Genomic DNA, 25,538 nt, shown 5'->3' with positions numbered 1-25,538 from the left:
GCCTGGGCCTAGTCCAAACCAGTTCTGGTCAGTCTTGGAGCACTTTGTTTACAGGACTCCTTCTTTCCTTTTACAGTGGAGGCCAGGGACATCAGACGCACCTCAGCAGGTGGAGCCAGCATTGTGGCGAAAGGCACAGCCCTATTCAGGTCCCAGGTGCAACTCCTCCCACCCATCTACATGCAGATCTCTCTATTCAGCCCTGTGCTGACTCACCCTGTCTCCTGGAATCCCCAGCCTCTGTCACTCAAACTCCAGACACACAATACACAACCTAGCAGAGGCAGGCTTGGACGGTTAAGCAAGAAAATACCTACTTTCTTAAAAGTGGTATTTTCAAACACAGAATGTTAAAACCAACTTCACTAAAAGATGTATTTTATCATTCTGAGTTCAGGCATACTAAACCCGAAATTCTACCTAGTTCCCTGTGTCAGTTCGGATTATAGGATGTTATAATGGATGTTATAATCAAACTGCCCATTCTGGCCTATGGGGAACAGGTAGCCTTGCAATAGTGAAAAACGAAAATGGCTGTAATTCACTATTGGGACATGCCACACACACCAGGGCATGTCCTACCTTATACTTACAATGCACCCTGCCCTTGGGCCTACCATAGGGTGACTAATATGCAGAAAAGGGAAGGTTTAGGGACTGGCAAATGGATGCAGTTGCCCAGTCAACATGGCAGTACCAGGTTGCACAAGGCTCTGCAATGGCAGGCCTGAGAAACACTTTACAAGCTGCTTCTGTGGGTGGCACAACCAGTGCTGCAAGCCCACCAGCAGCATTGGATTTACAAGCCCTGGGCACACATGGTGCACTCTACTAGGGTCTGACAAGTAAATCAAATAACCCAATCATGGAGTCTCTAATCAATGCATCATTTTAACAAAGGGAGCACTTCCACTGTGGCACTGAATAGCAGTGGCACAGTGCCCAAAGCATCTTAAACCAGCAAACAAAACAAAAACAGAGGAGGCAACCAGGTCTAACACTGCCCAGCTGTTGGTTACTCGGAAGACTTCCTGGACCGAGCCTGTAGCAGAAATCTAAAAACGGCAACCTTCATAGAAAAGCATTGGGTTCCCGATACCTAAGCACTCTGCACCCGCCTGCGCCACTGGTGGTGTGGACTCAGTTTTAACTTGGGACCCCCATGCCCTTACCTTAACCACAGGAGCTAGTCTCCCAAGACAGAGTGGCCTGCCCATGAGCAGCCCCCAACCGAGGTCCCCCATTGGCTAACATTGGCAGCCTGCACCCGGCCACCCTAATGCCCCTGGTGGTGCACCTGGAGTGCCAACCCAAACCTTGGGGAACCTTGTTTCTAGCCTCCAACTCCATTCCTAAAACCGTTTACTTACCTGCCAACCTAACACTTCATTTTGCTCCCTAGGGCTGTATAGAGGCTTTTCTCTGAGAAATCATACAAGTGTTGAACATGTCTTGTACAGCAATAGGAGTAACTATGTGCCCTCAAACGAGCTAACCTGCTTACTGATGTCCTTTTATGCTTAGACTGTGTGAACTGAATGTTTTGTGCAAAAGTAGATAAGTAACTGAAAAGTTACTAAAAAGTAATCTAAAGTAATTTCAAGAGTTCTAAAGAGTTTACAACCCATTTTCTCGACTGTAAAACTAATTTGTATGCTCTTACAAAACTAGTGTGGCCAAGGCACAGACACTGCACTCCTTGTGGCAGTGGAAAGAACCAGGGAAATCATCGACTCAGGAGGATCAGTGGCAGTGGTCCTCCTAGACCTAAGTGCGGCCTTTGATACGGTCAGCCACCAGGTTCTAATCCACCGCCTCGGGACTGTTGGAGTTAAGGGCAAAGCCCTGAAGTGGCTCTCGTCCTTTCTCTCCCGACGCTCCTATCAAGTATGGGAAGGCGAAAGCCGCTCCTCTTCCATCCCCCTCCAGTGCGGTGTGCCACAGGGCTCTTCCCTGAGCCCTACATTATTCAACGTTTATATGGCCCCACTGGAGGAACTTGTCTCACCCTTCGGAGTCACCATCGTCAGTTACGCCGACGACACGCAACTGGTGGTCACTCTTTCCCACCCCAAACTCGAGCCCTCCAACCTCCACGACTGCCTTACCAGCGTATACCAGTGGATGAGCGACTCCGCCTTGAAGCTTAATGGCTCCAAGACAGAGATCCTGGTCCTCGGACAAAAAACCACTAACATCCCTTCCAACTTCTGGCCCGCCTGCATGGGCGATCCTCCCACTCCCAAAAAGGAGGTCAAGAGCCTTGGCGTGTGGCTGGAGACCGACCTTACCTTCCGGACCCAGGCCAGAAAGACGGCCGGAACCTGCTACGGGTTACTTAAATCCTGCAGGAAAGTAATCCCTCTCCTACCCTTCCAGTCGCGCCTTATGCTGATCCGGGGCTTAATCCTATCCAGGTTGGATTATAGCAACGCCATCTACCTGGGCGCCCCGGAATCCACTTTCCAAACTCTGCAAAAGGCTCAGAACGCCGCCGCCAGACTCCTAACTAGCACCCCGGCCAGATCATCGGCCAAACCCGCTCTTAGGAAGCTACACTGGCTCCCGATCAAAGAAAGGGTCACTTTCAAGGCCCTCTGCCTGGCCCATAAGGCTCTCCATAACACCGGCCCCCCCATACTAAACAACTGGATCACCCCCTACAGACCCACGAGAGCGCTTCGCTCAGAGCACGGAAACCTTATCACGATCCCCATGGTGAAAAAGGCCCGGATAGGGGGCCGCCGCTTCTCGGTAAACACCGGACTCAAGTGGAACGCACTCCCTCTGAACGTCAGAACAGAGCCCGATTTACTTCGGTTCAGAAAAACCCTCAAAACTCTCCTCTTCCCCTAATCCGGTCTCTTACCTAGCCGCTCACCCTCCTGAGCAACAAGGTTCTAGCGCTGGGATACCCTCGTGGTGACTACGCGCTCTACAAACTCTAAATAATAATAATAATAGTGCACACTGTATTTTGAAAAATATCATTGTATATCAAGTATAACTCACCTGCTACTGAGTAAATCCTGGTTCTAGTAATAAAAATAACAAATTAACAGATTTCTATACAAACAATTGGTCTGGATTCAGTCTTTGAGTGTCTGACATTTTATGCCTGAGTGTGCTTTACACTACCCTCTGATAAGCCTGACTGCTTAACCACACTACCACAAAAGAGAGTAATGTATTTTCTGCTTTAGCCTCTGCTATACCTCTGGGGATCCACTGGACTCTTTACACCCTATACCTTACTTTGGTCTAGTATATATAGAGCCAGCTTCCTACAGTGGATCACCGAGGCTGTACACATTCAGAGTTACAAGATTAATTTCAAGTTTCTAAATGGGAGACCGTAGCATGCGTGCCAGTAAACAGGGACATGCGTGAGGGCCAGCTACGTGGGAGAGACTAGATGGCTCCATGGAGTGCCTATCAATCCCACCCAGGCAAGCATCCATAGTTCCAGTAAGTTCTATGTGGTCAGCAGCCATTACCTAGAACCATAAAGAAAACAGAAGCTTAAGCATAACCTGCCCTCCCAGCCCACAAAGATCATCCCCATCATTCATGCACACCCTAGAAACAGAAACTGTCATATTAATACAGTAGTAAGAGGTGGCGTACGATTAATCAGCAAAAATTAACTGTTTAGACGGGCAACACACCTGGAGGGGTAAAGTCAAAGCAGACAACCACCCTGCCCACATAACGATCAAGTAGGGCCGATTGCCCCATTAGAGAGCGTCTTGATATTAGTAGCAATCATAGAGGGGGGAAATTAAGGCGTTGGGTAATAGACATCTGGTGCCACTAAGCAGTAATTGCACAGGGTCAGGAGTCACAAGCATTGTGATTCAATAAAACTATTTATGAATTCCATGCATAACTGAGAATCAATTAGCATAAAGAATCTAAGTTCAATATGTCATCGTTCCCTCACACCAGAGGCAGCCAATGTGGATAGGGCCTGTAATCTCAAGTGTCAGGGCCCATGATGTCCGAGAGGCCAGTGTTACTGCCATTCATGTAGGACTGGGTATTGCAGCGATTGCGCGGTCTGAAGGAAGTTTTGATGCTGAGGAAGGTCTCTTCCGGCAACATGAATATAGTTGTTTTCCCATTCAATTTGCAGCAAAGATGTGCTTGGTATAGAATGATGTAGGGCTCATTGTGGTCACAGAGATGTGTCTAGACATCTTGTAAAGCACACCGTGCTTCGTGCACCCTGAGGGTAAAGGCCGGAAAGATGGAAAGCCCAGAGCCTTGGTATGTGAGCTCGCCCTTTTCCCGAGCCAGTCGAAGCACAGGATCTCGGTCATGATAGTAAAGAGGTCTGGCCACAATAGGGCATGGAGGTGTGCCGGAAACCGCACGGGGTCCCAGCGAGCGATGAGCACTTTCTACTGCAAAGCATTTGGAAAAGGAGTTGGCATGGAACAGTTCACATAAGTGTTTCAACAAACCACTCTGTCCTTCCAGGGATACCCACCAGACGCAGGTTGTTTTGCCAAGAGCGGGCCTCCAAGTCCCCTTTTTTGGCCAAAACATTTAGCAATTCAATGCGCAGTTTATGGAAGTCTGCAGCAAGGATTGCTTCTTCAGTTTTCAATGAAGAAAGGCACTGCTCGGCAACAGTGGTAAGTGTCTCATGCTTCGTGAGGCTAGCCACCAGCTTGTCAAGACAGCATGTCAGATTATCACTTTTAGAGTCTATACACTGAAGACTGGCGCTCATCTTGAGTAACAAAGCATGTGTGTCTGGTTCAGAAGTGAGGGAGTTCATAGTCGCAGGCAGAGTACCTGCTTCATTGGTTCTGCGAGAAGCGTCTTTACGGGGCTCAAACCCAAGCTTGGGTTTCATGGGATCCGTCTTGCCCATGATGGCAGGAACTGCGGGTGGGTGCAAAGCCCCCGGGTCGCCAACACAGATCTTCCTCATGCTAGCAGGGTTAGAGCCATCAGGGAGCTGCCACAACTCCCCTGTAAGCCATGTTTCTGCTTTCCACCTTGGTTGGAGAGACCAACACTAATGTCAACAGCCCACAAGCCAAGACAACGCATGGGTTTGGCTTCCTGGACCATGTTCATGCGCACACATGGTGAGGCCGCAGCAAGTCGCAGTAGGAGTGGTCCAGGCAGGGGGACCGATGCCTGAATGGCTTTACCACTGTCTCTCACGCCACTCTCTTTCCCCAACTGTAGCGGGATCAAACTTCAAGTATAGTTCATGCACCGAAGCCCCAGGGACTGTGTGATGTTTAGAAGAACAGTAGCATGATAGGCAGGAAATATGTCATTCAGCAAAGTATGACCCAGCTCACATAACCAAAGTTATCCCGCACCATCCAAGGACCAAGGCGCTCCAGTTAGCTGCTATGGTGTCTGGTATATAAACAAAAGAATGTGATTTTTAAGGCCAGACCGGAATCCAGGATGCTCCAGAGTTTGATTGTGTCAAATAATGTAGCCACGGTAGACCTCCGCAAGAAACTGAAGGGCCCCCATTTTCCAAGGCCCCTAGAGCCCACTCCTCAGGCTCGTCCATTAAGCAGCGCTTGGTATTTGCAGCTGTACTGGGAAGACAGCTTGCCCTAGGGCTCTCAGGGGCTGCTCGAGGCTACACCCTCGCTTTGCAAGGCACCCAGCAGCCCACCCCAGTGCACCCAGCACAGTACTGGCATGTGGGCAGGGGTAAGGTGCAACCTCTGGTCCCTGTGCTGAACAGCCACCCAGGGTGTGCACTGGCTTCTGCTGAAGCTAGTAGTTGGGTCCCCGACCACTCCACAACTCTTCCCTAGGCTCCAAGTTAAGGCGGGCACCATCAGCCGGTCCCTCCCGTGGTCCAGGACCGGAAGAGAGCCCCCAGGAATATCCCAGACTGGCTCCCCGCACCCTCTTGGTTTAGCAGGCCCGGTCGCCTCCGCTCTCCTGTGGGCCACCAGGCCCAGTCCTCCGCTACCCTGATCGCAATGGTTACACCCTTGACAGCAGCGGGCGAGGTATCCCTCAATACAGGCTCCATTGGGCTCCCCAGGATCTTCTGCGACCTTGTCATGGCACCAGCATAATTTCCAGGCCAGGGGCCAACTCGTAATTCTCTGGACATGAGGTGCCTGCAGTAGCTCTTGTCCTGCTAAAATTAGCGGCTCCAGGGGCAGGATGGTTGTGATTCTTGATCTAAGCAGCAGGCTGCGGTTTACTGTGGGCTACAGTGTGAATGAGGCAGAAGTCTGCCTTGTAAAATAGCGGATGCTGGTGGATTTTGTGGGCTTGGGAGTGGACATCCTGCTTTAGGCAGCCATCTTTGTTGACTGCAGTAAACGCCCCTAATTTTCAAGGTTATTACGTTCAGCACCCGCAGAACTATCAACCAACCATCATCAGCAAGTGATTAGGGCAATACGCACTACATAGGAATCAAACGCACAACTGACCAGAAGACTCCACACCATACAAAAGTCTGCTTCTTAGACTTCTCCCCAGCACCCACATCGCCCCACACTTTAAAGACCTTCTCTGGCTACCCATCCACTCTTCAGACTCCACACACATACAAAGCATTGCACAATATCTTTCCCACCTACCTTAACAAGCGCAATAACTTTCACATATCTACCCAACTCCTCTGTGTAGCCAGACTCTTACTCTCACATATCCCCTGCAATGCAGAATCCGATTCAGAAACTGAGCCTTCCCCTACTTCACTCCCAAAGCCTGGAATGACCTACCCCTGCACATCAGAGCTGCCTCCTCAGTTGTATAATTTTGCAAGAAAATTAAGACCTTTTTCTTCAAGTAGTCTTGGCCCTCGCTTGACCCAAACTGCTCCTACTTTTCAATGCAGAATACTCTACCCGGTGAGGTCTGCGATATACAAATACCCATATTATAACAACGAAAAAGAGGCTTTATTGAATGGTCCCAGACCAGCCCTTCGTTTCCATATTGATAGAACAGTGGGGTACCAAAAGGATGATCAGCTCTTTGTTGGATTTGCTAGTGCGAAGAAAGTAAAGTTGCTGCAAAAGCGGACCTTCTTTAATTATATTATCCTTTACGTAATGTGGTAATAGGTCTTGCCCAACAAGTATCCTCCTTAGGACCTTTAGTTTCACCCCCCCTCAAAGGTAAAGGATGCTACTTTGGCCCTGGTTCAAGGTATTCCTGTTTTGGACATCTGCCAAGCTGTGGTATGGGCATCCAGCCAAAATTCTACCAGGAGCTACTGTAGTCACTCTTAGGCCCGCAGGTATGGTCATTATACCTGCTCAGTCCTAGTCCTGTAGGACCTTGTATAAATCCACTTTTCCTCATACCCTTCTATTTGAAAAGCATTTTGCACTGATTCGCAAGTTGAGAAATGTGTGGTTAAAAGTATCCATCAGAAGAACTAGTTACTTGGGTTTGGTGACACTCTTTCTGGTGGATAGATCTGATTTGTAGACCTGATTTAGAGTTTGACGAACTCCATCACAAAAGTGACCGATATCTTATCCGTCTTATTTGGTGACTTCAACCTTCACTGGAATGACACTAATGATCCACTAGTTTGCTCTTGTAAGACATTCCTCTCTGACCTCAGCTATATACAGGCCTGCAACAGACCCACACACTCCAAGGGCGCTACCCTTGCCCTTATCATAGCTAGAGATCACATCATTCTACTGGATGACATAGTACCATGTGATTGGTCGGATCATCACCAAATCTCCTTTCACATTCAAGAAAAGGTATAGCTTAAACAAGGTCAACCGCTCAAAAACAAGCACTTGACTCGTAATCTGAGAGACTTCAACTTTCCTAACCTCTCCAACTTGAGCAAGAATCTTCTTGAACCTCCCACTCACATGAATAATTTGGAAGAGTTGACAGATCACTACTTCAACGCCATGTCCAACATTCTCGACCTTGCAGCCCAGAAGCAACTCAAAAGGATTCCTTGCAAACAATCCAAACCTTGGTTCAATCGTGCCCTTAACCTCTTCTGTGCCCATGACGAGATAGTCTCGTCATGAACCCCACCCACTAATACAACGCCCGGCACAGGAGGGGGAAAGGGCGTGTCACTGAAGGGGTTAATGATGAACGACGTAATCTAAGGCTCTCTAAGAGACGTTGGAGAAATGCCCCCTCCACCTCTAGTCTCAAATAGTTAAGGAAGATGAGAAGCTCTTATAACACACATTCGCTTTGCTAAATCAGATCATTTCAGAGATCAGCTTGACCGCGCTAAAAACGGCCCCAAAAACTGTTTGCTATCATCAAACAGGCGAATCATGCTCCCGCAATCAAAACCGCTGGTCCCAGTGAGGAGGACTTCTCATGTACTTTTATGAAAAGTCTAGGAGTATTGATCGGGCGCTGCAACGTGCCGCTGCTAACCTGTTGTCGATGAGCTCCTCAGGTTCAACAGTACATGCAGCAGAGAGTGCTCCGCCTTACCCCCACAGAGTACACACCCAAAAACAATGCCGGCTGGAGTTCCTTCCTACTCCCAGACTTGGAGGAGTTATCACATTCCTTGACATCTCTTAAACCATCCACCCATTTCAGTGATCCACTCCCTGCTAAGTTGCTCAAAGACCTGAATCTGGCCGTTCTGCCTCTCTGGTCCAAGATCATCCAACAATCTCTCTTACAGGGGAGGATTCCAGACTGCCTCAAAATGGGGCAAGTCACACCCATCCCCAAGAAGCCCAATGCAGACCAAACAGACCCCAATAACTACCGGCCGATCACCAGCATCATGTCTCTAGCGAAGTTGCTTGAGAAATGCGTTCACACACAGCTCTGCGACCACATTGAGAAATTTCAGCTCCTAGACCAACATCAGTCAGGCTTTAGATCAGATCATAGTACAGAAACAGCGCTAACTCACATTGTTGATGACGCCTTGAGAGCTCTTGACCAAGATATGCCTTGTCTTCTAATTCTTCTGGACCTGTCCTCTGCTTTTGACACTATCAAACATGACAACCTCATCCTGTTTTGCAGGAGGTTAATTAAGTTATTTGGCCCTGTCTTAAATTGGTTCTCCTCTTTCCTGCATAACCGAACACAAAGAATCAAGTCAAGCAATCTTTGGCTGCCAGCACCACGGTCACTATTGGGGTACCTCAAGGATCTGTACTCTCACCCACGCTCTTCAATCTCTTCACGGAACCGCTAACTGTTATTCTGAACGGGTCAAACATTCAGTACCATATGTACTCGGACGATACTCAACTGTATTTGAAGATCTCCTCTCCAGATGACATTAAAATTCTTAATGGAACACTCTACAAAACTCGCCAATGGCTATCACATAACCATCTGTTACTAAATTCCCTCCTGATTACCCCCTGCAACCAAGAGACCCCAACGCAAAACTGGATCAAAAATAATTCTGCACTCAACTGCACTCCGCATATGGTGGACTCCGCTTGTTCTTTAGGTGTCACCCTGGACCAATTTCTAAACATGCAAGGACACATCAGTGCCACCATTAAGAGTGACAATCAGCTCAACTCTCTTAGGAAAATCAAACCTTTTCTACCTCATCCAGTCAGTAGTCCAATCCCTTGTTATCTCGCGAGTAGAATATGGCTTGGTGACCCTAGCTGGGCTTCCTAAATCTAGGTTAGCTCCGCTAAGAGCTACTCTGAACGCCTCTGCCAGACTAATCACAGGCTCCAGAAAGCATGATCATATTACACCTGACTTAATTCAACTTAACTGGCGTCCCATTGAAGCAAGGATGCGCTTCAAGATAGCTTGTCTGACCCATAAAGCTATTCACTTCAATAGCCCCGTTTACCTGGCAAAGAAACTCAAGCTCTCTGGTTCCAGTCAAAACCTAAGAAGTTCCAATACCTAATTCCTGAAACCACCAAAATAAAAGTACTTACAATAGCACCATCTCTTGGATGGCTCCAAGAATCTGGAATGCCCTACCGACGGAGATCAGAGCCAACCCCTCAACTGCTTCATTCAAGAAACAGGTCAAATGGCTACTTCTGGAAGAACTTCAGCAGCAATAGCTTCTATGTCATGTGATAGTCACTTTCTAGTGCTTGACAATTATTTTCCCTTTGTGTGTTGAAATGTATGCATGACTATCTTTTTCTCTTTATGTTTTGAAATATGTACTTGACAATCACTTTTACTTTGTACATGAAATGTATTTTGTCATTGGTTGGACGTAGTGTGCTGCTTAAACTGCACGGCCTCATCTAGTAGGGCTTTTACCTGTTTATCCATCTGCTACCACGTCCTCCCCTAGCACCCACATTTTCTTTTATGTCTCAGGTTCCTCTTATGCTGCCTTTTTGTATTGTACGGTTACTGTTTCTTCATGTCAATGTTAATTTTCCTCTTTGAACAGCGCTCCGATACCCCTCTGGGTCTTGTTTGCACTTTATACAACTTTTCAAATAAATAAATAATTACAAGTGCATTACTTATGCACTTGTAATAAGGTGGATGTCTGCCACGTTTGTGACTAAGAACCTGTCCCCAAACTTTAAGTCCAATATGGTGTCTAATTGCAGATTCTTTACTGCCCTGTTCATTCTCCGCTATGTTCTTTGGAGTGGACAGTTTTTTTTTTTTTTGTTTTTATTTCCTTACCAACATTTAATACACATAAATTTCATGAGGTTTTTGCCACGGATGAAGATAATAAATAGCTTACAAATTACATAATAAAAAATGACATAGTAAAAATTACCGGTACACAAGAGAAAAAAGAAATTGATCTTTTCATTATCATGTGGGATTAAAATGACATCTTGGTGCTGGCATTTGCCACTGAAGTGGACATTTCTAAAGCTGAAAGATTCCTGGTTAGGTCATGAACCGTGTCAATCTTCTCATTTTGTCGGTCACACTTCACATCTGAGGGCATGGAAAATGTAATTGAATAAACTGAAGTCGAAATGAAGGTGCTATTTGCAGCTCTGTGTCCTCCTGTTTGGAGGCGGGATGGAGTCATGCCGGAGACTGATGTCTCCATCTACCGGCACACAGTTGCTATTGGCAAGAGTTTGAGGATCCAGTCTGGCACCTGGGTAGATTCACATAGTGAGGAATCTGCATTTAGACAAAGTATCCATTAGCAATAAAATTACGAAAGTAAGTAACTCATTTGTTTGAACTTTTCAAGAGACATTTTCTGGCCCTCCTCATTAATACCTTACAATTGAAGCCAAACAATCATTATTGAAACCTATTTGTGGCAATTACACTGCACTACGACATTTTGAAATGTACTTTGGTCCCCTTAATTCGCTCTGGCTCTTCCTTTCCATTCCTGTAGCTATTGATGGCTGTTCAAAATGCTGCGCATTTCTCACTGTTCCTTATCTTGTTTGTTTCCTTCTTATACCATTGGACAACTTTGCTAATGTTTAAAGGTCTGGCTTAATTATCTTTAGGCTTAAAGTAATTTATGAGCATTGTAACTTGGCAGGGAAAGATAACTTTCACTAAAATTAGTTTGTTCCCCTCTAATACAGAGAGAAGCAAAAAGTGTGGTGGTTCCTACAGAAGCGGTTGCTCCAGATGGTGATGATGATGCTCAGTGGGAGGATGTCAGTGAAGAGGAAGAGCTGGTTGGTGAAGGAGAGTATGAGGAAGAGGAGGAACTAGAGGAGGAAGAAGTAGAGGAGGAAGAAGAGGAGGAGGAAGAAGGAGAAGACGACGAGGTGGAGGAAGATGAAGAGAATGCTGACCCAAAGATAGATACAAAAAGTGTGCAGTCTCAAGGCCACTTGGGAGATGCTGGTAAAAATGAAATGACTCCTGCTCCAAAACTAACTATTACAATTACTGAGAAGGGTATTATGGAAAGGAGCCCTGAATGCAAACCTCTCAGTCCCTTCTCCCCAGAAGAGGGGTACTGTCCAGTGACAGACTGGGGGGAGCAAATGGACATGGAGCTGCAGACCCCTCAGAGTAGCAGTGAAGACAGCCCTCCCCAAGCAGATAACAGAACCTCTCATCCGGCAAGTAGCGATGTATCTGGTAAGGACACCTGGGTGTGGGCTTTATCAATTTTTCGTTTAGAGCTGATGGTTTGAGGGTAGATAAATGTTTCCTTGCTGCAAAAATTGATCTTAATTTAAAAGTCTTAAATCTGCGGAAAGGATAATTACTGCTCCAGTCAAGTTATATTCAACTGATTTCATTCTAATTTGCTAGAAGCAGATTGATTTATGGAGCATACATTAGTGTGTTAAACACTTTTTTGGCTGATAGTGTGTGTGTGTGTATTTCATGTCAGTTTGTCATCATGGGTGTACACAAGTTGCATTCCAGTAAAATGGCGCTCAACCAATATTAACATTTCATATTTTTCTCTCAAATTTGTTGTGGTGGTAGGTTTTTTTTTTTTTTTTTTTTTTTTTTTTTTCTTTCTGTTGTTTGACAAACTTTGCTATGGTTATTTTTAAGAGGCATGTATGAAACACTTCTGTTAGTGGAACGTGGGAAGCCTTTAATGCTTATCACAGGAATGCGAATGATTAAGTGTTGGAAAATCTTTTTTTTTTTTTGTTTTTAAATGCTGCCTAGAAACATGGTGTGAAATCTATGTCCCCTTGTCAGGTTTTAAAGCTTTTCATAAGTATGCAAACTGGGAAACTAGAAGGGGGCGACCAAGGGGCAACTTGCGTTTACAAAAAATTGGACGATAACTCAAAATAATGAACCTAGAAAAAGACAATTATTCTATGTAAGCCGTTCATTTTGAAAATTGGCCCTTTAGCGACAAGCCTTCTGCTATATTAATAAATATGTATATATTAATCCAGCCCCGAAAAATAAAAGAGCATCCATAAGGGAAATACAAACATTCTCAGCTAAAAAAAATGATATCTGGATGATAGCTGGATAGTTAAAGGAGATTTGAATGCAGACTTTATGACTGTTCCATATGAAGATGGAATAACTCTAATACAGGATGAATTATGGGTGATTCTACATGCAGGTTCAACACCACAAAAAAGAAATAAACAAGGGGAGATACTAGTCGGGGATTTCTATTCCGTGTGCCTGTGAATCTTAAATTGTAGATTTGACTACAGTCGACCAGTAACTCCAACTCCTCTCTGTTTCCAGGGAAGCTATCTTTGACTATACATTAGTTAGCCTCTTGATTTTCTCTTCAGTATAAGAGGACCATCTGCCTCAGTTCTTTGATATCATAAACTTTAAATACTCCTTCCGAAAAACTCGCAACTTTTGTGGGCAAGACAAGGACTGAGAACTTGAAAAGACAAAAATGGGCCTGCAGTGTCCAGGAAATATTATCCAAGTCTGAGCTACTATTGAACTTGGCCAGTTCTCAACGAGAAAAGAGGTTAAGTAGAATTAATCAAGTGGAATATTATCCACGGTCAACAAAAAAACTAAAATACCTAATAAGTCATCTCAAAGCAAAACCCCCATAGCAATTTGTGGTTCAGCATATAACTCAAACAGGAGAAAAGAGGTTTACTTAGATTAATAAGACAAATGCTAATAAACACATCAGACCTCAAATTAGTGCAACGAGTAAAACACTTGCAAAAAGAGATTAAAAAAAAAAAGAAGCTATTTGGAACACTAAAAAACATGCAAGGGATACGTTCTGAAATGCAGTCTTAACATGCAATACATCTTTTCCTCAATCCTTTTGAGCATCCATCAATAGATTAGCTTATATTGTAACTTTACATAGCCAAATGGTAGTTGAAGTTCAGCGGGCCATATTTTTAGAGGCATGGATTAATGACAGAAGGATAAGGTCCATACCTTTTTGTGTTTGTATCAAATCAAGACATTGAAAAAACCTGGTTTTCGTCAACTAGCAATCTTCACAGTTCTTTATCCAAAGGAATAGGGAACAATCTTACGGTTTCCATCATCAAAAGAAGGATGAAAAAACAGTGTTCACGAACCAAACCGCAAACCCCCTGTCCTTTTTTAATTTCACCTGGGCTTCTGTTCTTGTACTACTTTTTAATCAAAGTTTACTTACACAAGTTATTCTCAAGTAGTGGCACTGTTCCATGCTCCAGCTGATATACAAAAAGGGAAATGTCTCTAATCCCCAAAATTACTGCCTTCATGGACATCGAAGATAAATGTTTTGCAAATTGTATTCTGCAATACCTTGATCAGGGCTGTGGAGCATGAATCTCTTTTTCATAAACTGGCTTTTGTCCTGGTATTGGCTCAGATCTTAAGATCCTTGCCCTCGCAATCTTAACCACAAAGGCAATTCTCTCAAAATCATCACTTTACGTGTGCTTTATTTGTTTGAGAGCTTATTTCAGTTCACCTAACTCTTGTGAATTTCAGGTTTAATCTTACGGACTAGTATTTGATAGGTTCTAAAAGTTAGAAAAATTCTCGTGCAATAGTATCTGTTCCTCAAGAGTTAGATGGGTGTGGATATGCCCCTCCACACAAAAGAAACACTTTATAGTTTGGTTGTGGATCACTACCGCTCCATTGCCATTTTCCTCTTTCTGGGGCAAGTACTTCAACAAATCAATCCCAGACATCTCTCCTCTCAGCCTCCTAGCATCATGACTGAATGGTTTTGGGCCAGGGAGAAGCAAAGAGACAATTATTACCTACGCAGTAAACTACCTTGGAAAAAGCCGCTCAGTGGGTGTTTCATTATTAGACCTTTCCACTTTGTTTGATGCAGTTGTCCATGTCATGCTATAACAGGGTAGGAGGGGTGGGTATCTCTGGAGCCAGATAGATAGCTAACTGGTTCCTGTATTATTAGCCTGGTCTTGTGGCTCAGTTAACTAATTTGTTTACTTCAGTGACCTGTGTTAAAATTCTTGGTCACAACTTAAAATTTGGTGAGTCCTCTTAGCCTTTCATCTTTCCAAGGTTCATAAAATGAGTACCATAAATTTGGGTAACAATAAGCATATGTTGTTGATTGCCAAGATACCATTCTAGGTGAAGTTAATCTTTGTAATTACACATGAATGTTATGTTTAGGTCTCACCTAGACGACTTAGCTGTCACTTAGCAATAGACTTTTCTATCCCGTATACTTGGTGTCCTTTGAGTCTTCACTTGTTCATGATCCAAAGACTTTCTTGTATGTCTCGGTTCCATGCTTCTGATTTGATGGTTCTCCTCCCTAATCTTGCTTGTCCCATCCAGATGAGCATTTGTTTCTCAGCATGTTTTGGTTTGTGATTTGTATCCTTGCTTCGGACATCTGGGTTACCTTTCAGTACATGAGGGACTATTTTCTCAGCCTTGCAAATTTCGAGTTCCTTTGTTTCTAACCAGTTATTAGCATTTAGTGAATGTGAAGCACACATATGAACTCACACTTCATGAACATACATGTCTCTCCTTTATTTCCATCAATAAAATAAATCCGTCTGCTTTATTCTGGTCTACTTTCAGTGGTTCTAAATATGTAAAAAGTTGCCAAGTCAACTCTTTTCACTGGCGCACTCTTAGAAAACCCTTAGGGTTGACTGCCTAGCCAAGAACTGCAGCCCATGTATTGGTTAGTACACACTGTGATCTTGACAATACCATTCTTGCTGGGTACCTCCAAATTCACGTAGCCTCTCAGTGCGATTGTATCTTCTTGAGTTGGACTCTCATTTTCAGCTAAAAAAATGCAACTCTGCTCCCCCAATCCATTCCAGCTTACATTGGGTACTGAATACTGTTAGAGTATGCATTTTTATGGAGCTACTTTTTTCAAGATGTTTTTTGTAAACAAATGTGAAGTTGGCCTGGCATATGCTGTCCACTAGTTATAGGGGGCACCTTGCACTAGTCCAATTCGACTCTTAAGTTGATAGGTTAAAAGACAACCTTTAAAGAAAGCTATCCTAGTGGTAGCTGTGGAGAGCAGCCTTCAGGCTAAGTCTGGAAGGAGTGTTAAGCTTATTGTTTTACCATGGATAACCTCTTGAATGACCAAATGAAAGAGTAGTCCACACAGGTATATATTCAAAATATATGTATTTATTCTAAGAACAAATCCCACTAATCTCTTGTGAGGCTGGAGGTAAAGATACAATTCAATAAAGCATTTATAATAACAATAAATAGCACTGGAATCACAGGGCCCCAGGGGGGGACCAAACCATATATTAAAAAAGTGGTATAAGAACCACGAGACAGTGCCTAGGGCACTTAGGATCGCTGGCCCCTTACGAAACCACCCAAGGTAGTGAGGAAAGGGACCCACGGGAAGCGTGTGCAGTGTTTAAACCACAGTCGGGATCCCTATTAAACACTATGGGAAATGTCGCGGTTGGAAATTGCAAGAATCTGGACACTTCTAGCAGGAGTTCAAGTTCAGGAGTTTAGAGTTAAGCTCTTGGAGGGCCCACACCCACGATAGTACCACTGTTACCTGCCCCAGGGAAGCCGGGTGCATAGGTTGTTTTCAGTGTCGGGTCGATGTCTCGTTTTCAATAAAAAAACGTGAAGAACTGCTGCCAGCGTGAAGCGTCGTCGATGTCGTGCAGATTGAAGATGTAGATCTTGAAGAAAAGGACCTGAAAGCAGAGGGGACAGAGGCTGGGTCACTAGCCAGTGACCAGGGGCCTTAGGCGAAAGAGCCCTTCAATGTCGGGTGTTTTCAGGTTGAAGACGGGTAGCTTGGATCAGCAGCCACGGAGTCCAGGAGGCTTCAAGGAAGGCCAGCTGCTGGAGTGTGACTGTCCCACGAAGGATGAAGGCTGCTGCGGTGTTAGTGTCCGGATTGTATCCACTAAGCCTTGGCAACCGCAACCCACGCAAGGATCAAGAAACAGCTACGGTGCAGACCCACGATGTCTGAGCGAGGTCTCCAGCGAGGAGACTGTAGAGCAGGCCTGGAGCAACCAGGGGAGCTCTTGGAAGTGAAGATTGACCTCCGCTAGGGCCCACCAGTCGAGAGACAAGGGACCGCGGGGGAGGCCGCAATTTGGAGTGTGTAAAGATGAGCCCACGGGTCGCCGGAGCGGGCTGGAGCGTCGTCCTTTGGCACAGGTGATGCTGAAAGGTTGGCTCAATGATGGGCCAAAGCACAACTTCCCCACGCGCCGGGTTCGTGTGCTGTGCAAGAGGTGGCCGGTGTCCTGGGGTATTGGGTATCTCGGCACCCACGGGGTCCATGGTGCTCAGATTTGCTGTGCACACTCACTGGCCTCTGGGATGCTTGGGAACCCACCTCCGGGTAGGCCAAAGTCTTCGTTGTCTGTAGGAGCAGCGGAGTTCCAACCGGGTGACTTGCAGTGTTTCAGGTGCCTGCCAAGCAGGGGGGTAACTCCTTTACCCCAAGGAAGATTTCTTCATTCAGCTGAGCGGCAGCTCGTCGAAGGTTCAAGTCTTTGAAGCAAAGTTCTTGTCCAGGATTAATCTGAGTCTTTGGGGACCCTGCACTCGCCTTTATCCAGGGATTAGGGGAGTGTCTGAATCCAAGCCCACCAATGGGAATTCAGGTGGGAAAGGGTGGCTACACCCTCTCCCCTTTGTATGTTTCCCGCCGGGGGCAGGGGACAGGATGCCCCTGAACCGGTCTGATCCGGTGTATGCAGAAGTAGGCACTGGAGAAGCCTACGTGCAAGTTTGAAAGACATTCTAAGGTGCACCCACCCAGTTCCAATCCACATAGTCTGTCTGGGGAGGTGGGGACACCTCCCTGCTACAAGATCCCTATTGTCCAGCTGCCGTGGCTGGAGTGCTGCCCAGCAACAGGCAGCCAGAGTCGTGTGGGTGGCGGGTAGCATCTATTTTGTACTATGTGAGCTCTTTTAAATTGGTGTCTAAAATCTGCCGCTTTTACCATATCACCCCTCTAGCAGGGGGGAATCATGCCCTCACTCCCACGGCTGGATTGGGGGTATGATTCCACGATGCTTGACACCAAACATGACATGACATGGTTCTGTACAGCCACTCAAGTTATCACGCTATTGCGATTACTTATAATGCGGTTAAGAGTATATGGTATGGCTGCACTATAAACAACCTCGCAATAGTTTTAACGAAAGTTGCAGAGGGGCCCTACTCAGGTAGGGGTTCCCCCTCACACATCTCAGCACCCTGCCTTGTAGGATTAGCAAGGCCTGCCTTAGGGGTGACCTATGAGGATATATGTGTTGTATTTAAGTGGGATACAGGATACCTATATCCCTGTAAGGGGTGCAAGCACCACCTTACCCAGACTACAGTAGTGGTCTGGTGGTGTCAGTTTGTATGGCTGTCCCAGGGGTGGCACAATAAGTGCTGCAGCCCCTGGTAGGCCTCTGAGGGACCCATGCCCTGGGTACCTAGGGTACCATCTACAAGGGGCTCACAGGGTGTCCTTCGTATCCAATTGGTATGCACCTAGAGTACTCACATCAGTTTAGACAGGAAGCAGATAGGCTGGGGTCCTGGATAGCAGGGCCACAGCCTGGCTAGAGTAAAAAAACTGTCAAAACATCAGCAAAAAGTTAGGGGCAACTATGCAGTCGATGCCACTCTCCTACAACAAAGCAGGAGTTATTTTACCTAGAAGTAATCGATTTCAGAACGGCACATGCCCAACATCAATCTTTTTCTGAAATGGCTGTTCCTTTCCGGAACATTCTTCCAGCTGGTCTCAGGAGTGAGGGCCTTGTGTACAAATGGTTTTAGCATTCACAAACCCTATGATTCAGTATTTCTGATAGACTAACAATGTACAATAGTGAATGGTCTAACCACAGATTCCTCACCTTTTGAATATTCCCCAGACCTCAGACTGGATCTAGAAATTTTTGAGCAGTACCTTTGCACACTGATATGTGGCGCTATGCGGTTCTGCACGAGCATATATGTGAAAGATCGTCATCCGGTTTGACTGTGGTACCTACGTGGAGCCATGTCTAAGGCCTGGAGTGACACTGTGAGTAAGAAACCCAAAAGCCATATGGGACCTCAAGGCGAAGCTCTAAGTCGCACAGCACTGGAAGACTCAGCTACAAGAGTCATCCAAGTCGAAGAGTCGGTCCCAGGCTCGTTCTTAGTCCAGAAGTGGCAGGAGTCATTTGCACAATCGGTTGTCCTCGTACTCCAAGTCTTCAGGTAAGTCAAAGAAAAAAACACAAAAAAATCCAAGGTGAACTCTACCCCTTCCTGCTACTCACATTCTACTGAGAAGACATGAAGGAGTTGCAATGCCTCTTGATCTCACTCTCTAAGTCGGTTGACCTCTGAGCCGATCCCGCAACTCGCCCCTACACGACCCAAGTTTATAAGGCTGATCGAAGAGTTCTGCAGGTCCATGCTCCCACTCTTAAGATCCTTAATGACGAGCTGTCCATTATGCTCTTCGATTCAGAGTCACCCCCATTTACTACCTTGTCCAAGGCCATGCTCGACTTCGGTCACAGTGCCGCCTCCTCTACTCAACTTTCCACCTCTATATGGGAGAACACATACATTGCATTCCTTATTTGCTGCCAATTCATACAAAGATTAAAATGTGAATGATGAAATACGGCAACATACCTCTAAGAAAATCGGTATGATTACCTTCAAGAAGCAAGTGGACTTGAAACTTTCCCCAAGTTCAGACTTCTCTCACCTTCTTGTACTGCCACTGAGGAGAGTGCTTCTTATGTAGTGGTTACGCAGAGGACTGCCAAAGTTCTTGACCTTCAGCTCCCCATGTTGGAGATCAAAACCATCTAGTGCCACTCTAGCCCTTCAATCACACACTTACAGATAGCTTCCCAGGCGCATGGGCTAAAATGAGCTTCCCCCACTTGTTTAACTGATAGGCTGTTGCGGTGTATTCAGGCAATGCCTCCACCTGGTCTGTTGGGTATATCTAGTCTAGTGATGCCTTGCTTAGGAGGAACTAGTATGGGCCTCAGTTCTCTGTGTGGGTTTGCAGGAATGGATTGGATTAGAGTCTGATTGATTACCTATGTTATCAGAGTATGATGAGTTATATGATAGGAGGAGGGAGTGGAGATCTTTTTTGGATAGTGGATCTTTTTTGTCTAATGGGTCGAGCGGGCGATTGGGGTAAGATAAGGTTCTCATTCTCTGGTGCAGGGGCCTCAAAGAAGGTGAGATCAAGTTTGTTGGCAGGTGTGTTGGAGGCAATGTGAGGTGGTTGGTGGATTGGTCATGATTAAGACTTGCCCTCCTCGAATTCCTACTTGAACACCTGTTCTTGACCGTCTCGATGGTGATGCAAATAAGCCTTTGTAAGTCTGCTTTGAGTTGTAGGTTTTGTGAGATCTTATCCAGTCTGTATTTTAGTGAGGTGTAGGAACAAGTTGTCGGGTCTTGGAGCAGGGGACAAGGAGGCAGGGGGTGTTGATGTCTGTGGTGTCGGAGTACTGTTGGCCTGGGGGAGTCAGCAGAGGTGAAGATGGGTTGAAGGTGGAGGTAAGCTTGAAGTTAGGTGGGGGAGAGCTCGAGAGATGGGTGAGTGAGAGTGCTGGGGAAATGTCGCTGGGTGTTGTTGAAGGTTCAGACTTCGGTAATGACATTGGTTGAAGCTGGGGGCGGTCAGAGGTATAGTCGGGGTGAAGGTGTAAATTTTGTGGCTAAGTAACTGCTCTGCGTGTGGGGTGAGGCTGCAGTCTGGTATGGCGATTGATGGAGGGGAGCTCAGACCCGCCAGGTGATGGTGATGAGTTAGTGTTGCACACAGAGTAAGGCCTTGAGCAGGGGTGGATTCAGTACTCATTGCAGCTTCTTTGATGAGAGGAAAAGTTTTCCTCAAATATTTTCTAAGTTTTTATCTAATGGTTGGATGAGGTTATTCCCATTGTTGTAAATGGAGATGGTTGCTTCTGCTCTGTAAGCCGATGAGGGGGCTACCGTTACTCTTAGACCATGAGGAGGTTTCCTGGATGTAGAGGTCAAGAGCAATAAGAATAGGATTGTTCGAGGCATATGAGCTGCAGATCACACACTAAGGATAAGATCGCCATCTGGTGTTGGGCTTGGATGATTGCAGGTTGTTGTTGTCTTCGGAAGAAGTCTTTGGTCACAAGATTGGTGACTCCTCCCCTGGACAACAGTGAGCATGGGCATGCACTCCATCCTCAGATTGTTTTTTTCCGCCATTGGGTTCGAATGAACTTTTTTCCGCTCCAGCAGAAAACTTATAGCAATCACTACAACTCTCAAAATTTCAAAACTCGACGTCGAAAACCATATCGGACCGACTCCGGACGCGGCTGATGGAAAGGACACCTTTTAAAAAATGCCCCCAATGTGGAGCAAAGTTCCCTCATAGCGATCACCACGAGGTCTGTAATTTGTGCCTTTCACCAGACCACAACGAATCCAGCTGTCCAACCTGCGCCGCATTCCGTTCGAAGAAAACTATCCGTGATCGAAGAGCTCGACGCCATATCATGGCCAAGCCAGTTCCGGAACCAGAAGACATCTTTGCACAGGATGTCCCTGACGATGAATCCGAAGATCTCCAGATCGTGTCCGAGGCCGACGATTCAGATCCGGGGCAGCCTGTGAGTACCAGCCCCCCTACCCCAACACCACCCAAAAAGACATTGGTCAAGACTCTGCCAGCTGGGCCCAGTCGCGATCCAAAAACATCTTCTGAAGCCCCGCCCTCGGGCCCGGCTCCGAAGAAAAGTAAGCCTGCAGGTGGCTCGGGCTCGAGCAAACCTCATGTCATTGTGCCTATAATACCTTCGGCACCGAAGCAGGCTCCGAGACCGAAATCTCCATCAGCCCCGAAACATCACTCGGCACCGAAAGGCTCCACCGGCACCGAAAGGCTCCACCGGCACCGAAAGGCTCCACCGGCACCGAAAGGCTCCACCGGCACCGAAAGGCTCGTCGGCACCGAAAGGCTCGTCGGCACCGAAAGGCTCGTCGGCACCGAAAGGCTCATCGGCACCGAAAGGTCCTTCGGCACCGAAAAATCCACCAGAACCGTAAAGTTCTTCGGCACCCAAAACATCCTCTGTGCCAAAACAAGTCCATAAAGAACCAAAAAAGTCGGCACCAAAGCCGCCTTCGGACAGTGAGGAACTCTTTCGGCCTGATCCAAAGCAAAAACGGATTTACATAAATCCGAAAACTGGACATGTCACAGCGGTGCCCTACAAGAAAAGGAAGCTGGACACAACACCTCCTCCAGCACCTCCAAACAAGAAGGACTGTGCCACTTCACCCATACGTCCTTCCTCTCCTACATTAACTCCTATTCCATCCCCCCCACCGCCTTCACCTCTACCATCTCCTTCTCACACACCACCTCCACAGGATGATGATGATTTAGGGGGAGGGGGAGACCCAGATTTCTTTACTTATCCCACTGATCCTACTGATCCCTTTACACTCCCGGACACAGCACCAGTAGATGACTGGACTTGCCCTATGCCTGATATGCCTGACCCCGCTCCATACCCCTCAAAACCCTCCCCTCCTGATGACCATTTAGGGTTCGGTCAGCTTATAAACAGAGCAACATCGTTTCATGGTGTCACCATGCACACCGACACTCCTGAGGAGGATTTTCTACTCAACACTTTTGAGCAGTCCCAGAAAACAGTCCACATTCTACCCATGATTATGGGAGTGATAAAGCATGCCAATGAGGTTTTTAAAGACCCTGTCAGGGCCAGGGTTCTCAACCCCAGAATAGAAAAAAAATATAGACCAGCGCCACAAGATCCTGCGTACATCAAGGCGCAACTTCCCTTAGACTTACTAGTCGTATCAAATGCCAGAAAACGGGCGAACTCCCAAACAACCGGAGACACGCCACCCCCAGACAAAGAGTCTAAACTCCTGGAGGCTTCCGGCAAAGGGGTTGCCGCTCAAGCGGCTAACCAATGGCGTATCGCAAATACACAAGCCCTATTGGCTCGTTATGATAGAGCCCATTATGATCAACTAGAGGATCTCTTGCAACACCTGCCTGAACCTTTCAAAACACAGGCCACTGACCTCATCCAAGAGGGCAAACTAATTTCCAATGCCTCCATTAAATGTGCATTAGACGCAGCGGACACCGCCTCTAGGGCAGTCAACACAAGCGTATTGCTTAGACGCCACGCATGGCTGCGCAGTTCAAACCACAATTCTTGCTCAACCCTTTAATCAGGAGCAACTATTCGGCCCTGCAGTAGACACTGCCCTAGAATAAATGAAGAAAGATAATGAGACTGCCAAATCTATGGGAGCATTGCAGTCTACTCAACCCAGAGGAGCTTCCAAAAATGTGGGAACCGACAACTCTTCCACCTTCAAAGCATCAGGTCAAACATCCCCTAACAGAGGATATTTTAGAGGAGGTTATCGAGGAAACAATACTAGAGGACGGGGCAACAACAACAACACCCGCACCTCTACAGCCACCAAACAGTGACTTGCCACCACTCCCCCCAGACCATTCCACTCCGGTCGGGGGCAGACTTCAACAGTTCCTGCCTGTCTGGAATACCATCACTACAGACAGGTGGGTAATCCAATCTGGCTACTGCCTCGAACTCATAAACCCACCCCCAAACATACCACCCAGGCACCGTCCCATGACGTCTCACCACCTCACGCTCCTCAAACAAATACAGTCTTTGCTTCAAAAACACGCAATAGAACCTGTTCCACTACAACATCAGGGCACAGGAGTATATTCTCTATACTTCCTCATTCCCAAAAAGCACAAAACCTTAAGACCCATACTGGACCTCAGACTACTAAACCAGTACATACAATCGGATCATTTCCACATGATCACTCTCCAACAGGTCCTTCCATTACTTTAACAAGGAGACTTCCTTGCCACATTAGACCTCAAGGACGCATATTTTCACATCCCTATGCATCCCGCTCACAGGAAGTATCTACGATTCGTGGTAGACGGTCAGCACTATCAGTTTACAGTTCTCCCATTCGGAGTAACAACTGCACCCAGGGTGTTCACCAAATGCTTGGCAGTTGTGGCAGCATATCTCAGGAGACAAGAAATCCATGTCTTCCCCTATCTGGACGATTGGCTCATAAAAGCCAATACTCTAGACAAATGCGTTCTCCACACCCACCGCACTATTCAAACCCTACACAACTTGGGATTTACCATCAACTATCCCAAATCTCAACTACAACCCTCCCAAGTACAACAATACCTGGGAGCCACAATAGACACAGCCAAAGCCGTAGCTTATCCCAGCATAGCCAGGATAGCCAACATACAAAGTCTCATCAAAACATTTCAAACACAACACTCTCTCCCCGCAAGAGTGTTCATGCAACTCTTAGGCATGATGGCGTCATGCATCTCCATAGTACCCTACGCACGCCTTCAAATGCGTCCCTTACAGGAATGTCTAGCACAACAGTGGAATCAGGCCCACGGACAACTTACCGATCTGGTGTTGGTGGACAGCCGCTCACTTCGCTCACTGAAATGGTGGAACACCATCAACCTGTCCGAAGGGCGGCCGTTCTTGGAGCCCCTTCCACAAGTTTTGCTGACCACCGACGCATCTCTCACGGGGTGGGGAGCCCACCTCCTTCAACACACCACTCAGGGAAGGTGGACCACTCAACAAAAACAGCTCCACATCAATCACCTAGAACTTCTAGCGGTAATCCTAGCACTGAAATCCTTCCAAGTGCATCTACAGAACAAAACTGTCCTCATCCGCACGGACAACATGACCACAATGTATTACATACAGAAACAAGGAGGGACACATTCTCTACAACTGTCCCAACTGGCGCAACAAATTTGGAGATGGGCAATTCCCCGAAACATCTACCTGCTAGCAGAACACCTCCCAGGGGTTCAGAACCAGGTGGCCGACCTCTTAAGTCGCCACACACAGCAGATACACGAATGGAACTACACCCCAAAGTCTTACTCCCATTCTTCCAAAAGTGGGGACAACCAGACATAGACCTGCTCGCCACACAAGAAAACGCAAAATGCCCAACCTTCGCCGCCAGGTTCCCACACCCACGGTCAAAGGGCAATGCAATATGGATGAACTGGTCAGGCAGATTTGTGTACGCTTTTCCGCCTCTCCCACTCATTCCATTTGTGGTACGCAAACTGAAACAACAGTTGCTGACACTCATCCTAGTGGCTCCCACTTGGGCACGTCAACCCTGGTTCACCACTCTTTTGGAACTATCGCTAGTTCCACATCAAAAACTGCATCTCTCCCCGGATCTCTTAACCCAGAACCATGGAGAAATCAGACACCCAGATCCTCAAACACTGAACTTGGCAATCTGGCTCCTGAAGTCTTAGAGTTCGGGTACCTCAACCTTCCTCCAGACTGTATGAATATCATTAAAGAAGCCAGGAGACCTACTACTAGGGCATGCTATGCCGCAAAATGGAAACGATTTGCCATTTACTGCGCTAACAATGACATACAACCACTGGATGCTTCCATCCAAAACATCATTTGCTATTTATTACACTTGCAAAGATGCAATTTAGCGTATTCCTCTATACGTCTACATCTAGCGGCATTAGCAGCCTATTTGCAAAATAGACAACACCTGTCCCTCTTTAAGGTACCAGCCATTAAAGCATTTATGGAGGGTCTTAAAAT

At 46.5% G+C, this 25,538-nt stretch overlaps 1 protein-coding gene across 4 annotated transcripts in view; it reads left to right on the top strand.

The window, feature by feature from the left end:
* CCDC9 (coiled-coil domain containing 9) overlaps positions 1 to 25,538 on the top strand; it is a 347,944-nt gene that overhangs the window by 202,822 nt on the left and 119,584 nt on the right. For all 4 annotated transcript variants that reach the window (XM_085625629.1, XM_085625627.1, XM_085625628.1 and 1 more), the window contains one exon: positions 11,499 to 12,006. In XM_085625629.1, the coding sequence (XP_085481755.1) occupies positions 11,499 to 12,006 (508 nt within the window). The remainder of the gene's footprint in view (positions 1 to 11,498; positions 12,007 to 25,538) is intronic.

Source organism: Triturus cristatus, chromosome 9 (assembly GCF_964204655.1).
Source record: "Triturus cristatus chromosome 9, aTriCri1.1, whole genome shotgun sequence".
Taxonomy (NCBI): domain Eukaryota; kingdom Metazoa; phylum Chordata; class Amphibia; order Caudata; family Salamandridae; genus Triturus; species Triturus cristatus.
This window is presented reverse-complemented; position numbering and strand designations above follow the sequence as displayed.